The sequence below is a fragment of the Zalophus californianus genome, chromosome 1 (genome assembly GCF_009762305.2).
Source record: "Zalophus californianus isolate mZalCal1 chromosome 1, mZalCal1.pri.v2, whole genome shotgun sequence".
Classification (NCBI taxonomy): domain Eukaryota; kingdom Metazoa; phylum Chordata; class Mammalia; order Carnivora; family Otariidae; genus Zalophus; species Zalophus californianus.
In genome coordinates, this window is record NC_045595.1 from 26,869,594 (window position 1) to 26,885,771 (window position 16,178).

The 16,178-nt window shown below is 40.5% G+C and overlaps 1 protein-coding gene and 1 long non-coding RNA gene across 12 annotated transcripts in view; one reads left to right on the forward strand and one right to left on the reverse strand.

Moving 5' to 3' along the window:
* CFAP20DC (CFAP20 domain containing) overlaps positions 1-3,093 on the reverse strand; it is a 266,758-nt gene extending 263,665 nt beyond the window's left edge. For all 11 annotated transcript variants that reach the window (XR_003518687.1, XR_003518688.1, XM_027587613.1 and 8 more), the window contains exons 1-2: positions 2,723-3,093; positions 287-376 (exon numbers count right to left, since the gene is read on the reverse strand). Coding sequence is in view for 9 of the 11 variants with exons in the window: in XM_027587613.1 (XP_027443414.1) it covers positions 287-376; positions 2,723-2,743 (111 nt within the window). In the remaining 2 variants the exon portion in view is untranslated. The remainder of the gene's footprint in view (positions 1-286; positions 377-2,722) is intronic.
* Positions 3,094-3,268: 175 nt separating this feature from the next.
* LOC113918940 overlaps positions 3,269-16,178 on the forward strand; it is a 278,736-nt gene continuing 265,826 nt past the window's right edge. Inside the window, exon 1 of the long non-coding RNA XR_003518731.2 lies at positions 3,269-3,394. This is a non-coding gene — a long non-coding RNA (uncharacterized LOC113918940). The remainder of the gene's footprint in view (positions 3,395-16,178) is intronic.

Here is a 16,178-nt window from a genome sequence, read left to right on the forward strand (position 1 = left end):
GAAATCAAGAAATGAGCAGCTCAGGGTTTGGAGAGTTTCCTCACAAACACTGAAGTCACCTAAAACAAAAGCAGGACTCGGCCTACAGAGAAGGGTTATGAGCTGAGTGCCAAAGTCTTGAAAGGCCTGAGGAGTGGTTTCTGGGAGAGCTGCAGCCAACAGGGTCATGAAAGGGTTTTTGAATGAACAGTAAAAACAGTTCTGAAACCTTATCAAACCCTTTTTCTTATGACCTTCATTCTCCTTTCTTTCCAGGATTTAGGTGGCCCTAACTTCAAACACTTACTTTCCAAATCACGGATGGACTGCCAAGGATCTTCCATTTTGCTCCAGGATTTTTGCCCTGAGCACTAAAGATTTCAACAAATGCACCTCCCTGGAAAATAAAAACAACGTGTTTAAATTAAAGTGAAAGACAATGCTAAACAGGAAATACTATCCACCACACAGCCTATAACCACTGTTCCAGGCAACTGTCTGTTAAATAGATCTGGGAGGAAACATTACTCCTGTTATTAAATCCTACAGTATACCTTGATTGTACTTAAGCCACAACCACTCTGATTTGGGTCATCCTGGATAAATGGTTTAGGGAAATTTTTTTTTTTAAAGAATGATAAACATTAAATTGTGCCATACAAACTCTACAGTCTCTCGATGTGGGGTTCATTTACTTGCCATGTATAAACCATGCTTACAAAACATTCTATTCATCCCTGACTAAAGGGTTTAAACTCAACTTTAGAGCCAGGCTAACAAATTCTGGTAAGTTATCTGTGGCTATAAGCTTTCCAGTCATACTGACCCAAGCTCTGATACCAGCTTTAACATTTATTAACTATCTGACCTTGAGAGTTATATAACCTCTTGATTCTCCATCTGTAAAATGGGTTGTTGGATTACACAGGATAGTAAACATAAACCAGCAAACACAATACCTTGTATGTAGCAAGGGCTCAATAGTGCCAGCAATGATTATTCAAAAAAAGGACAAACTGAATATTTTGGTAATGGTTAATAAAAAAGCTTGGGAATGAGTGGGCATTGGGGTTTGATTCTTATTCTGAGCATTCCCATCTTTTTATATATCTAATATAAATTGATATGGAAATCTATAAAATTTGTATAAGAAAAATAGAGAACCATTTGTATAGACATGCTCCGTGTTCCCTATTGTAAACCTGAGAACATGCAAGGCCATGCTTATATAAAAGTACTAAACACACTACTGAATACCCATAAGCTTTAATTATCAAGAAAGGAATTAAGATGATTATCTCTGAGGAAGAGGTAATTGCAAGAAATTGAGAATCTGAAATGAAGACTAAATATGGTTTTCTTTTATGGTCTGTTATAATTATAAGCAGCACATGAGCAAATCTGTCTGATTTTTGTAAAGAATTTCCAGCTTTTAAGTTTTCTCAATAATATAAAGGTATTTTTGCTTCTGAGTTTTAAAACCATCACTTTAACTTATGATACTAAATTTCCTCTTCCTTAGGCAGTATTATGTGCAAGCTGTGTGTGGTTAAGAATTACTATAAATTACTATAGCTTCTGGGGTTAGGTCACATATCAATAAAAATTTTAAATTTGAGTCAGTTTTGTTTTGTTTGTTTTTTTAAAGAGAAAAATCCTTGTACCTGGTGCAATACCCACCCCCTCTTCCTTCTGCTTTCTCCTGTTTTCCATTGTGGGCATATGCTTTTTTATAACAACATATTTTACCTAAATTGAGAGGAAAACTCTCTTAAATTGTTCTAACACATTTAATGATATCAAATGGGAGTAGAAGAAAGAGAACAGCAGACTACTTGAAGGACACTAATAGGAAGGCAAGTAGCATTTGGTGAAAATGTAGAGGCAACAAAGAGGTAATCAATGGAGGGCTGGTCCAGCACAATTGTAAACAGAGAATGTAACCTCAGGTAGAAGTAGGAGGGAAGGTCAGGAGACTAGGGTCAAAAAAGCAGTGGGTCCAGTGGATTCAGGGGTCCAGTGAGGTGAGAAGAGCAAGCCATGTTTTGAAGACACTAAGATACTTAAGGTGACAGAGGAAGACCCAGAAGCAGTTTCTCCACTGTGATCTTTGGACCATGTACATCAGAATCAACTGGGGCAAGTTTAATTTTTACAGATGTTCTCATTCACTAGATGGGGGGTGAGGGTCAGGAGGTCTGCATTTTCACAAGTACCCCAAGAGATCCTAACCTACCCCAGGTTAGAGAATCACTGACCCCAGTTTTAGGGAAAAAGAAAATAGCACGTAGCCAAATGCTTATTTTCTTTCTTGGTTTAACCCACTCATGCATTCACTCACTCACTCTATTCTAAATAGCTTCTAAGTCATCACTGTGCATCAGTAGTGAGTACCCAAGGAACTTGTTAAAACTCAAGATTTATGGGCCCTGCCCTAAGATTCTGATCCAGAGGTCCGATGGGGGTTTAAGATCTGCATTTTAATCAGAGTCTCAGGCAATCCATACACCTTGAAAAGAACTGAGCTGGAGATTGAACAAAAGCCAAATCATACGCCCAAACCGTAGCTGCTTACTCCTTTTTTCTTCCGGGGTCACGACTACTCATCCAGAACTTCTCTCTCACCCAGAAAAAAACCGTGTTAAGGGGGAGTGGGGAGGGAGCTTTGTCCTCACCCTGAACACGAACTACATCACCCTAGAGGAGAAAGCTGTAGACAGGATGGAGCGCCGTTTCGGGTTACCTGGTACTCATTTTTGAACATTCCCGCAGGGGGCCCGGGGCTTGGGGGACACGGAGTTCAGGGCGTCCAGCGAGTGGCGTGACCCTGACGGCTGGAACTCGGAGGGCGGGAGCCCCAGAGCCCGACAAGCAGGGAAGGGCTTCGCGCGTCGCCCCGACTCTTCTCAGCCCCCGGTCAGCTCCACGTCGAGCCCCCGCCCCGCATCATCGCGGCCCCCGCCTCCGGGGTGCCCGGGTGTGGGACGACACAGCTATCTGGGCGGGCTCCAGGCGGCCCTGGCGAAGTGATTGTATGCGTAACCTACGTAACGGGGCGCCCAGCCACAGAGCCACGGACAACCGCCCGCTCGCCGGGGAAAGACGGGCGCGCTCCCGCTGTCGCCCCGCCCCCGAATTCGATCGGAAAGGGGCGGGGCCCAGCGGCGCCTGCGTTCGGACCGCGCCCATTGGCTTCCACGAGGCGCCTGCGCGTTGAGCTCTGTGTGCTCTTCACCGACGGATAAATGAGACTACGCGGTGACGTAGGCGTTGCCCAGGCAACTCAGGGACTCTCTTGGATGTGGTGGACCGCCCAACCTGTGACCCGCGCTCTCTAAGGTCGTGACCTCTGTCTGCCAAAAAGCCTAAAATGAGCCTGGTTTAAAGATGAGCCTGGTTTAAAGAGCTACCGCAGGTGCTGGACTCTTCTAGAGAACCTGTCAAGTCGGTTTCGTCTCTCTTCTTTGTAAACACTGTGATAACTGCTGAAGGGAAGAGTCGTGGAAACATGGAACCCTCACATGGCCTTTGGTTCCATGGTTTCCAAACTAGGTTTCGTTGAGGCAGGAATAGGGTCAGTTAGTCCCGTTCATTGTTTCAGAAGGCTTAAGGAAGTAAGAGTATTTACTCAAAATTACTGCATATCTTCAAAAGCCAAGATTTTTTGCTTAAAATAATTACATACATTATTGAGCCAGGCCCTTTTCCTAAGTTTAACTATTCGGTTACTTCATTGAGTTTCTATGTCAGAACCACTCTTATAAGGTAGGTGTTATTATCACTTTTCGGCTCAGAAAGGTAAGATAGCTTGCCCAAGATCACATGGCCAATAAGTGATGGAGCTGATTTGGAGCTCTTGCCTAATGCTGTCCTCAAGGCTGAGTTAGGTCAGTGGTAAGCATTATGAGTAACCAGGTACCACCACTTATGGAGCCCCTAGTACAGGCCAAGTGGTGCACAGGTTCACAGCCATGTGAGGTTAAGGATAAGTCTCCTTTCAGTTGAGAATATTTCATTTCTAGAAGTGATTAGGAATTTACTCCAGGAGGTGATGTTACTTTTTAGTTATGATTGAGCCTGATATTAGAATTCATCCAAAAGTCTTAAATATTTGTGTTCCCTACAATATGCCAACCACTGTGGATCATGTACAGCATGAGAAAATGAATGCTTTCTGGACCTGCTCCTTATCAGGGTTAAGAAAAGAAAAGCTGATAAGGAACAAACTTACTAGAACACACTAAGTCTAATACCAGATGTGTACAAAGGCAGAGGTGAGGTTGTCATATAACTGTAAATTGCAGTACAATATCCAGAATCCAGAATCCCTGATTTCTAGAGCTCAAACCTAGTTCAACAACAGTTTTGGTAAGACTCTTTGCTGGAGGCTTCAGGAATTATGGCCAATAGACATGGTCTCTTGTCTTGCAAGACTTGTTATCTACTGGGGGACATTTATGCATTCATTCATTTAACAGATAATTCCTAGGGATGTAATATATTCTAGATACTATGCCAAGATTTATGTGTAGAAGGAAGGCCCCGTCTTCATGGAGCTTACACATTAATAGGGGTGGGACACAATAAACAAATGAATAAATAATTAGAACTCGTGGTAAATCCCACGAATCTGGTGATAGGGAATAACATTGGAAGGGTCTATTAGTTTCCCGTGGCTGTTGTAACAAGTTACCAGAAACTAGGTGGCTTAACACCACAGAAATCTATTCTCTTACAGTTCTAGAGGCCAGAAGTCCAAAATCAAGGTGTCAACAGGGTGACACTCCTTTGGGAAGCTTTGGAGGAAAATCTACTCTTCGCCTCTTCCAGCTTCTTGTGGCTTTTGGCATTCCTTGACTCGTGACTGCATCTCTCCAATGTCTGTCTCCATGGTCACCCTGACTCTTCCTGTGTGTGTCTTCTCTCAGTGTCTCTTATAAGGACTATTGTGATGGCATTTAGGGCCCACTTGGATAAATCAGGGTTATCACTCTATTGCAAGATCCTTAACCTAGTAACACCTGCAAGACCCTTTTTCCAAATAAGGAAACATTCACATGTTCCAAAGGGTAGATGTAGGCATCTTGGAGGTGGGGGAGGTCACATTTTTTGGCCCAACAAAAAGGGTGGCTTGTACCATAATACAAAGCAGTTTTAGATAAATGCTGTAAGAGAAGCAAAAAGTCAGTGGGCGTACAGGAGGAATCTAGGTGACATCCTAAGGCTTTTAGCAATCTACTTGGGTGTATGAAAAGCAAGTTTTAACACCAAAGCTGAAGAGAAACTCACAACTTTGTCCTATTTATTTTCTTTCTATCTTTATCATTATCTGAATTTGTTTGTTTATATGTTTATCATCTGTCTTTAGCTATCAGAAGGTAAGTTTGATGAGGGCAAGGGTTTTTTCTGTGTTCATCATCCCCAATCTCACTAATACCACAATGCCTCTTGCATCCTCACTCCCTGTGGTATAGCAGCCTCCAAAATGACCTCCAGTGATTCCCCATCTTCTGGTATATTTGCCCTTTGTGTAATCTCCTCTGTAAGTGTCCTGGACCTAGAGACTCACTTCTAATGAATACAATATGATGCTGAGATGTCATTTCTAACATTAGGTTACAAAAAGACTGATTTCCTTCTTGCTTGGCTTTTCATTCCCTTGCTGTGGTTCTTCTTTCCTAACTCTGTCCTTACATGAAGGAAGCAAGTTGCTCTATTGTGAGTACCCCCTGGAAAGGTCTATGTTGCAGGGAACTGATGTCTCTGGCCAATAGTCAATGAGAACTTGAGACCTGTCAACAGTCACATGAGTAGGCTTCAAAGTGAATCTTTCCCTGGTCAAGCCTTGAGGTAAATGCATCCCTGGTCAATGCTTTGATTGCAGCCTTATGACTAAGCCAGAGTCAGAGGCACCCAGCTAAGTCGTATCCTGATTCTTGATCCACAGAAATTATGAGATATTTATTGTAAAATGCTAAGTTTTAGGGTGATTTTTTATATAGCAATAGATACACTCCCCATACCCAATCCATCACCTGAACCTAATTGTTTTATCTAAATACCTCTAAAATCTACTTACCTTCCTTCTGTATGCTGTAGTCTGTACGCTGATTTACCTGTGATTTACTCTTCTCTGAACTACTATGATAGCCCCCTAATACACCATGTTGACCTACCTTCAAATCCATCTGTACTTTGCAGTCAGAGTCATCTTTATAACAGACAAATTCAGTCATATCAGTCTCTTGCTTCTAACCCTTTTGTGACTATAGAACCTGTCTTCCTCTCTAAGTTCAGTGTACAATATGCAGCCCCCTTTATTTCAGTCACATTGAGTTTTCTTTTAGTTCTTCATGTTCAACATATGTGCTTCCACTGTAGGGCCTTTGTGCTGTTCTCTTGAATAAATTACTTTTGCTACCTTTTTTTCTTTGGTTAATGCCAACTTCTGTAAACATAGAGTTTAGATCAAGGGTCCCCTTCTCAGGGACACCTTCTCTGATTTCCCTGACTTGATCAGATCCCCCTATTTATAGGTTCTTATAACATCTTAGCACTTAGCATTACTGAAATAATTGAAATTTTGTGTTTATAATACTGGCCATCTCTGTTGGACTGTCGATTTCAGGACAGTAGGGACCATGCCTGTTTTGTTCACCCTTGCGTCCCTAGTGCCTGGTATACTAGTTCAACCTTGTACCTAGTATAACAAATAGTAATCCCCCTTTGAATGAATGAGTGAATGAGGAAGGGTGGAGATGAAGGATGAATATATTCTTAAAAGACAGCCATAGGCTTTGGTGTTGAGAAAACAAGAAGAAAGCAATTGAAATACATTAAGGTAAATGGGTGAATTAATCATCTCAATTTATTGATGGAAAAACTAGTTATGGAGTTGAAATAATTAATCATAGTGTATCAGTAAGTCTCATTAATCAGGTGTTTTTGTTTTCTATCATCTGTTTATTCAATTTAAGGCTAGAAGGAACCAGTATCGTTTATTTCAATCTCCCTGTCTCCTTGAGAGAAAGTAATTGTCGATGCTCAGTTATCCAAGAATTGGGTTGTTGGGTCATTTCCTAACGTTCCTAACTCCACAAGTTTAGGAGACTTATAAATGGACTTTGATTAGCAAATGTGGGATAGGGCCTGTCCAGGCAATTGGCAGTTCCAAAGGCTGCCTGTCTCAGATCGAAGTTGTTTTGTCTATGGTGAAATCTACCCTTACCCTGGCAGTGGTGGCTGTAAAGCAAAAATAGAATGTACCCTACTTTAACAATATGAACTCAAAACCAGAGATGGGAAGGGATCCAATTTTATAATATCAAATGCTGTTGTTTGATTTGGATGAATGCAAGCCATGACTAAAATCTTGGATTTGACTATGGCATCTGATTCTTGCTCAGGTCATAATCTCAGGGTTGTGAGATTGAGTCCTGCATTGGGCCCTGTGCCCAGCGTAGAGTCTGCTTGAGATTCTCTCTCTCCCTCTCCCTCTGCCCCTCTACCCGCTTGTGGTGCATGTGCCTGAGCACTCTCTCTCTCTCTCTCAAATGAATAAACCTTAAAAAAAAAAAAAAAAGAATGGCTACCAAAATTCAGCCCTGTCACCAAATAAATAAATGAACAAACAAAAAAAGCTCCAAACAACTTTGCTTAAGCCAAGTTATTTATGTATGTTATAAAAGACAGTGAAACATTTTCTCTAATTGCTACAATTTTTGAAGAAGTCAGTACATTTAGTAATTGCGTTAAATTGCTTAACTTAATTTGACAACATTAAGAATTAGCCACTTTACAAGCTTTAAAAGTGCTTGTCTTTGTTCCACAAAGAAAGTAATTTGGTGGTGTATTAATGTTATTAAAGGATATTGGATGATACTTAAAATGGAATAGACTACAGTTTTTGAGGGTGGTGGAATCTTTGTATGTCAATGTAGTCATTGAAGTTAGATGCTATGATTATCAATTTGACAAGCAATAGTATTTTTTTGAACTAAGAATATACGGTATTTACTACTGTATATTTACTACTATATAATGTATAGTTGTAGTTTATATTTTGGTGGCAGTTCATAATCAAATTATTTAGCATAATGAGAAGGAAAAAAGTTACTAGTTTGATGATCAGAATTTGCTTTGCTGCACAATAATCTAGAACTGTTTAATACTCAGAGGGTTATTTTATTTTTTTCCACATTATGGATTAACTTTATGAATGGCAATAATGCCAAGTTGATAGAATAATTTAGAAACTGTGACTATTTTACAGTTTCAATGAATTGAGAAAAATTAGTGACACCTGAGTCATCCGTTTGACTTTTGATTTGAGAGTAGTGATGTCTTCTTTTTTCAAGCAAATGTGGTATGGGGAAAGATTTTGAGGATTTTACTGATGGTAGATATTTTCCCCCCTCTCTGGTCTCTGAGGTTCTAAAGTGATGCTTTCCTGCCTGTACCTTTAGATGACCAAATACTTCAAAATTCATATATAAATTGAAATTTCAAAAACTAGCTACTACAGGACAGTTTTCTCAGGGGAAATACAAACAAACAAATAATTCTAGTAAGTAAATATTTAGGTATGAAAGCTTCTCTAACTGAAACAGTTTTGTGGAGTAAGCACTTAGATTTAGAGAAATGAAATATTTGTAAAATACATCTTTGAAAAGATTAAATGAAGTGAGCTGATATTTAATACCAGTTTGTTTTTAAATATACAAATGCTCTTCTTTTGTCAGAAAAAGTTAAGTTAGATCTCAGTAACAAGTTTTTCTTACATAACCATCCCTAACCTAAAACCAGTTAGTGTTGACACATGGTAAGAAGGCTACAGAAAACTGGATACTGGGGTCGGAGCAAGATGGCGGAGGAGTAGGAGACCTGGATTTCGTCTGGTCTCAGGAATTCAGCTGAATAGGGATCAAACCATTCTGAACACCTACGAACTCAACAGGAGACCGAAGAAGAGAGTAGCAACAACTCTCTGAACAGAGAAGCAACCACTTACTGGAAGGCAGGATGTATGGAGAAGTGAATCCGAGGCGATATTTGGGAGGATAGACGGTGGGGGAGGGGGCCTCCGTCGGCCGCTTCTGGCAAGTGATAGAGTCGCGGAGCACAAAATCGGAACTTTTAGAAGTCAGCTCCGCTGAGGGACGTCGCTCCAGTGGCTAAGCGGGGGGTGGAACCCTCGCGGGACAGTGTGGTCTCAGGACCCTCGGGGTCACAGAAACACCGGGAGTGCCTGAGTGCGGAAGAGCTCCCAGGTATCGGAGCGGGGAAGCCGGCTGCAGAGACGGAGCCGAGGCACGGGCTCTCAGCTCGGGGTGGCCATAAACTGTGATCCGCGGCCCAGTCGGGCCACTGCTCCTCCAGCAGGGACCCAACAAGTGGCAGATCCGGGGAGACTCCCCTTCCTCCCCTGGGAGGAGCGGCGCGCGAACGCACCGCAGGGATCTGCTGGGTTTGGAGACTCCACACTGGGTCGGGTGCCAGAGATAGAAACGCTCGGTCACAGGCCAGGTGAGCACGGAGTGCGGCCGGAGACCTGGGAGACGGGAGTGACTGTTTTTCTCTGGGGGCACACTGAGGAGCGGGGCCCCGAGTTCTCAGCTCCTCCGAGTAGAGATTGGGAGGCCACCATTTTCACCCTGGTCCTCCAAAGCTGTACCAGAGCTTGCAGGGAACAAAAGCTGAGAGCAACCCGAGCACCTTGCTTAGCCCGGACCGACAAGGGTGGGGCAATTCCGCCTCCAGCAAAGACATTTGGGAACCATGGCAACAGGCCCCTCCCCCAGAAGATCAGCACGAACAGCCAGCAAGCCAAGACCAAGTTTACCCATCAAGGAGAACGGGAGAACTCCAGTGCTAGGGGAATACTGCACATAGAATTCATAGCTTTATTTACCATGATTCATTAGTTTTTCAAAGTTAATTTTTTAACTGTTTTTTTAATTTTTCTTTTTCTCTTTTTCACCAACATCTATCAATCCATTTTTCTAAAAAAACATTTTTTATTTTTCATTTTTAGAGTCATATTTTATCCCTTCATAGTAGTTACCCTTATTTTTGGCATATATATATATATATATATATGTTGTTCTCTCTTTAAAATTTTGATATACAGTTTCTTCTAACAGATCAAAATATACCCTAAATCACTAGTGTATGGCTTTGTTCTAGTCTGCTGCCTAATCACATTCTCTCCCTTTTTTTTCTTTTTTTTTAAATCTTCTTTCTTTTTTCAAACAACCTTATCAATTCCTTTTATAAAAACTTTTATAATTTTCATCTTTACAGTCATCTTCCATCCCTTCATTGTATCAACCCTTATTTTGTACATATATAAGTCTTTCTTCCTTTAAAATTTTAGGAGGCACTTTTTTCCAACAGACCAAAATACGCCCAAAATCTAGTGTGTGGCACAATCTATGCACGAGCCTGATCATATTTGATCATATTCTGTTTTGTATTCTGTTTTTGTTTTTATCTTTTTGTTTTTTTTTCTTTCTTTTCTCTTTCTTTTTTCTTTCTTTCCCTTTTTTTACCCTGGTTTCAGGTCTTTTCTGATTTGTATAGAGTATATTTGCTGGGGACGTTGTTAACCTGTTAGCATTTTGTTCTCTCATTCATCTATTCTCCTCTGGACAAAATGACAAGACGAAAAAAATCACCTCAGCAAAAAGAACAAGAGATAGTACCGGCTGCCAGGGACCTACTCAATACGGACATTAGTACAATGTCAGACCTAGAGTTCAGAATCATGACTTTAAAGATACTAGCTGGGCTTGAAAAAAGCATGGAAGTTATTAGAGACACCCTTCCTGGAGAAATAAAAGAAGTAAAATCTAACCAAGTCAAAATCAAAAAGGCTATTAATGAGGTGCAATCAAAAATGGGGGCACTAACTGCTAGGCTAAATGAGGCAGAAGAGAGAATCAATGATATAGAAGACCAAGTGATGGAAAATAAAGAGACTGAGAAAAAGAGAGAGAAACAGCTACAGGATCACGAGGGCAGAATTCGAGAGATAAGCAATACAATAAGATGAAACAACATTAGAATAATTGGGATCCCAGAAGAAGAAGAAAGAGAGAGAGGGGCAGAGGGTATATTGGAGCAAATAATAGCAGAGAACTTCCCTAATGTGGGGAAGGAAATAGGCATCAAAATTCAGGAGGCACAGAGAACCCCTCTCAAAATCAATAAAAAGAGGTCAACACCCCGACATCTAATAGTAAAACTTACGAGTCTCAGAGACAAAGAGAAAATCCTGAAAGCAGCTCGGGAGAAGAGATATGTAACTACAATGGTAGAAATATTAGATTGGCAACAGACCTATCCACAGAGACCTGGCAGGCCAGAAGGGACTGGAATGATATCTTTAGAGCACTAAATGAGAAAAATATGCAGCCAGGAATACTATATCCAGCTAGGCTCTCACTGAAAATTGAAGGAGAGATAAAAAGCTTCCAGGACAAACAAAAACTAAAAGAATTTCCAAACACAAAACCAGCCCTCCAAGAAATATTGAAGGGGTCCTCTAAGCAAACAGAGAGCCTAAAAGCAGCATAGATCAAAAAAGAACACAGACAATATACAGTAACAGTTACCTTACAGGCAATACAATGGCACTAAATTCATACATTTCAATAGTTACTCTGAATGTAAATGGGCTCAATGCCCCAATCAAAAGACACAGGCTATCAGATAGGATTAAAAAACAAGACCCATCGATATGCTGTTGCAAGAGACTCATTTTAGATGCAAAGATACCCCCAGATTGAAAGTGAGGGGGTGGAAAACCATTTACCATGCTAATGGACACCCAAAGAAAGCTGGGGTGGCAATCCTTCTATCAGACAAATTAGATTTTGAAACAAAGACTGTAATAAGAGATGAGGAAGGACACTATATCCTACTTAAAGGGTCTATCCAACAAGAAGATCTAACAATTGTACATATCTATGCCCCAAACATGGGAGCAGCCAATTATATAAGGCAATTAATAACAAAAGCGAAGAAACACATTGACAACAATACAATAATAGTGGGGGACTTAAACACCCCCCTGACTGAAATGGACAGATCATCTAAGCAAAAGCTCAACAAGGAAAAAAGACTTTAAATGACACGCTGGACTGAATGGACTTCATAGACATATTCAGAACATTCCATCCCAAAGCAACGGAATACACATTCTTATCTAGTGCCCATGGAACATTCCAGAATTGATCACATCCTACGACACATCAGGACTTAACCAGTACCGAAAGATTGGGATTATTCCCTCCATGTTTTCATACCACAATGCTTTGAAACTAGAACTCAATCACAAGAGGAAAGTCGGAAAGAACTCAAATACATGGAGGCTGAAGAGCATCCTACTAAAGAATGAATGGGTCAACCAGGAAATTAAAGAAGATTTAAAAAAATTCATGGAAACCAATGAAAATGAAAACACAACTGTTCAAAATCTTCGGGATACAGCAAAGGCAGTCCTGAGAGGAAAGTATATGGCAATACAAGCCTTTCTCAAGAAACAAGAAAGGTCTCAAATACACAACCTAACCCTACACCTAAAGGAGCTGGAGAAAGAACAGCAAAAAAAGCCTAAACCCAGCAGGAGAAGAGAAATCATAAAGATCAGAGCAGAAATCAATGAAATAGAAACCAAAAGAACAGTAGAACAGATCAACGAACCTAGGAGCTTGTTCTTTGAAAGAATTAACAAGATTGATAAACCCCTGGCCTGACTTATCAAAAAGAAAAGAGAAATGACCCAAATCAACAAAATCATGAATGAAAGAAGAGAGATCACAACCAACATCAAAGAAATACAAACAATTATAAGAACATATTATGAGCAACTCCATGCCAGCAAATTAGATAACCTGGAAGAAATGGGTGCATTCCTACAGATGTATCAACTACCAAAACTGAACCAGGAGGAAACAGAAAACCTGAACAGACCTGTAACCACTAAGGAAATTGAAGCAGTGATCAAAAATCTCCCAACAAACAAAGCCCAGGGCCAGATGGCTTCCCAGGGGAATTCTATCAGACATTTAAAGAAGAATTAATACCTATTCTTCTGAAACTGTTCCAAAAAATAGAAATGGAAGGAAAACTTCCAAACTCATTTTATGAGGCCACCATTACCTTGATCCCAAAACCAGACAAAGACCCCATCAAAAAGAATTACAAACCAATATCCTTGATGAACATGGATGCAAAAATTCTCACCAAAATACTAGCCAATAGGATCCAACAGTAAATTAAAAGGATTATTCACCATGACCAAGTGGGATTTATCCTTGGGCTGCAAGCTTGGTTCAACATCCGCAAATCAATCAATGTTATACAATACATGAACAAAAGAAAGAACAAGAATCATATGATCCTCTCAATAGATGCAGAAAAAGCATTTGACAAACTACAGCATCCTTTCTTGATCAAAACTCTTCAGAGTATAGGGATAGAGGGTACATACCTCAATATCATAAAAGCCATCTATGAAAAACCTACAGCGAATATCATTCTCAATGGGGAAAAGCTGAGAGCTTTTCCCCTAAGGTCAGGAACGTGGCAGGGATGTCCACTCTCACCACTGCTATTCAACATAGTGTTAGAAGTCCTAGCCACAGCAATCAGACAACAAAAAGAAATCAAAGGCATCCAAATCGGCAAAGAGGAAGTCAAACTCTCACTCTTTGTGGATGATATGATACTGTATGTGGAAAACCCAAAAGACTCCACCCCAAAACTGCTAGAACTCATACAGGAATTCAGTCAAGTAGCAGCATATAAAATCAAGGCACAGAAATCAGTGGCATTCCTATACATCAACCAAAAGACAGAAGAGAGACAAATCAAGGAGTCAATTCCATTTACAATTGCACCCAAAACCATAAGATACCTAGGAATAAATTTAAGCAAAGAGGCAAAGGCTCTGTACTCAGAAAACTATAAAATACTCATGAAATAAATTGAAGAAGACACAAAGAAATGGAAAAACGTTCCATGCTCATGGATTGGAAGAAAAAACATTGTGAAGATATCAGTGCTACCTAGAGCAATCTACACATTCAATGCAATCCCCATCAAAATACCATCCACTTTTTTCAAAGAAAAGGAACAAATAATCCTAAAATTTGCATGGAACCAGAAGAGACCCGGAATAGCCAGAGGAATGTTGAAAAAGAAAAGCAAAGCTGGCGGCATCACAATTCCGGACTTCCAGCTGTATTACAAAGCTGTCATCATCAAGACAGTATGGTACTGGCACAAAAACAGACACATAGATCAATGGAACAGAAGAGAGAGCCCAGAAATGAACCCTCAACTCTATGGTCAACTAATCTTTGACAAAGCAGGAAGGAATGTTCAATGGAAAAAAGACAGTCTCTTCAACAAATGGTGTTGGGAAAATTGGACAGCCACATGCAGAAGAATGAAACTGGACCATTTCCTTACACCACACACGAAAATAGACTCCAAATGGTTGAAAGACCTCAATGTGAGACAGGAGTCCATCAAAATCCTAATGGAGATCACAGGTAGTAACCTCTTCGACCTCAGCCGCAGCAACTTCTTCCTAGAAACATCGCCAAAGGCAAGGGAAGCAAGGGCAAAAATGAACTATTGGAATTTCATGAAGATAAAAAGCTTTTGCACAGCCAAAGAAACAGTCCACAAAACCAAAAGACAACCGACAGAATGGGAGAAAATATTTGTAAATGACATATCAGATAAAGGGCTAGTATCCAAAATCTATAGAGAACTTATCAAACTCAACACCCGAAGAAAAAAGAATCCAATCAAGAAATGGGCAGAAGACATGAACAGACATTTTTCCAAAGAAGACATCCAAATGGCCAACAGACACATGAAAAAGTGCTCAACATCGCTCGGCATCAGGGAAATCCAAATCCAAACCTCAATGAGCTACCACCTCACAGCAGTCAGAATAGGTAAAATTAACAAGTCAGGAAACGACAGATGTTGGCGGGGATGTGGAGAAAAGGGAACCCTCCTACACTATTGGTGGGAATGCAAGCTGGTGCAACCACTCTGGAAAACAGTATGGAGGTTCCTCAAACAGTTGAAAATAGAGCTACCATACAATCCCACAATTGCACTACTGGGTATTTACCCCAAAGATACAAATGTAGGGACCCGAGGGGGTACGTGCACCCCAGTTGTTTATAGCAGCAATGTCCACAGTAGCCAAACTGTGGAAAGAGCCAAGATGTCCATAGACAGATGAATGGATAAAGAAGATATGGTATATATTCAGAATGGAATATTATGCAGCCATCAAATGGAATGAGATCTTGCCATTTGCAACAACGTGGATGGAACTGGAGGGTGTTATGCTGAGTGAAATAAGTCAATCAGAGAAAGACGTATCATATGACCTCACTGATATGAGGAATTCTTAATCTCAGGAAACAAACTGAGTGTAGGTGTCGTGGTGGGGGGTGGGAGGGATTGGGTGGCTGGGTGATAGACATTGGGGAGGGTATGTGCTATGGTGAGCACTGTGAATTGTGCAAGACTGTTGAATCACAGATATGCACTTCTGAAAGAAATAATACAACATATGTTAAGAAAAAAGAAAAAGAAGATAGCAGGAGGGGAAGAATGAAGGGATGTAAGTCGGAGGGGAAGACGAACCATGAGAGATGATGGACTCTGAAAAACAAACTGAGGGTTCTAGAGGGGAGGCGGGTGGGGGGATGGGTTAGCCTGCTGATGGGTATTAAAGAGGGCACATTTTGCGTGGAGCACTGGGTGTTATGCACAAACAATGAATCATGGAACAGTACATCAAGAACTACTGATGTAATGTATGGTGATTAACATAACAATAAAAAAATTAAAAAAAAAAGAAAACTGGATACCCACATGCAAAAAAAAAAAAAAAATGAGGTTGGACCCTTACCTTATGCTACATAAAAGAAAAAAAGAACTCAAAGTGGGTCAAAGGCCTAAACATAAAACTTAAAATTATAAAACTATGTTTTGGGAGAAAACATAGAGGAAGAGCTTCCTGTCACTGGATTTGACAGTGATTTCTTGGATGTGACACGAAAAGCACAGGCAACAAAGTTAAAAAAAAAAGATAAATTAGACAACATCAAAATTTAAAACTTATGTGCATCAAAGGACATGATCAACGGAGTGAAAAAGCA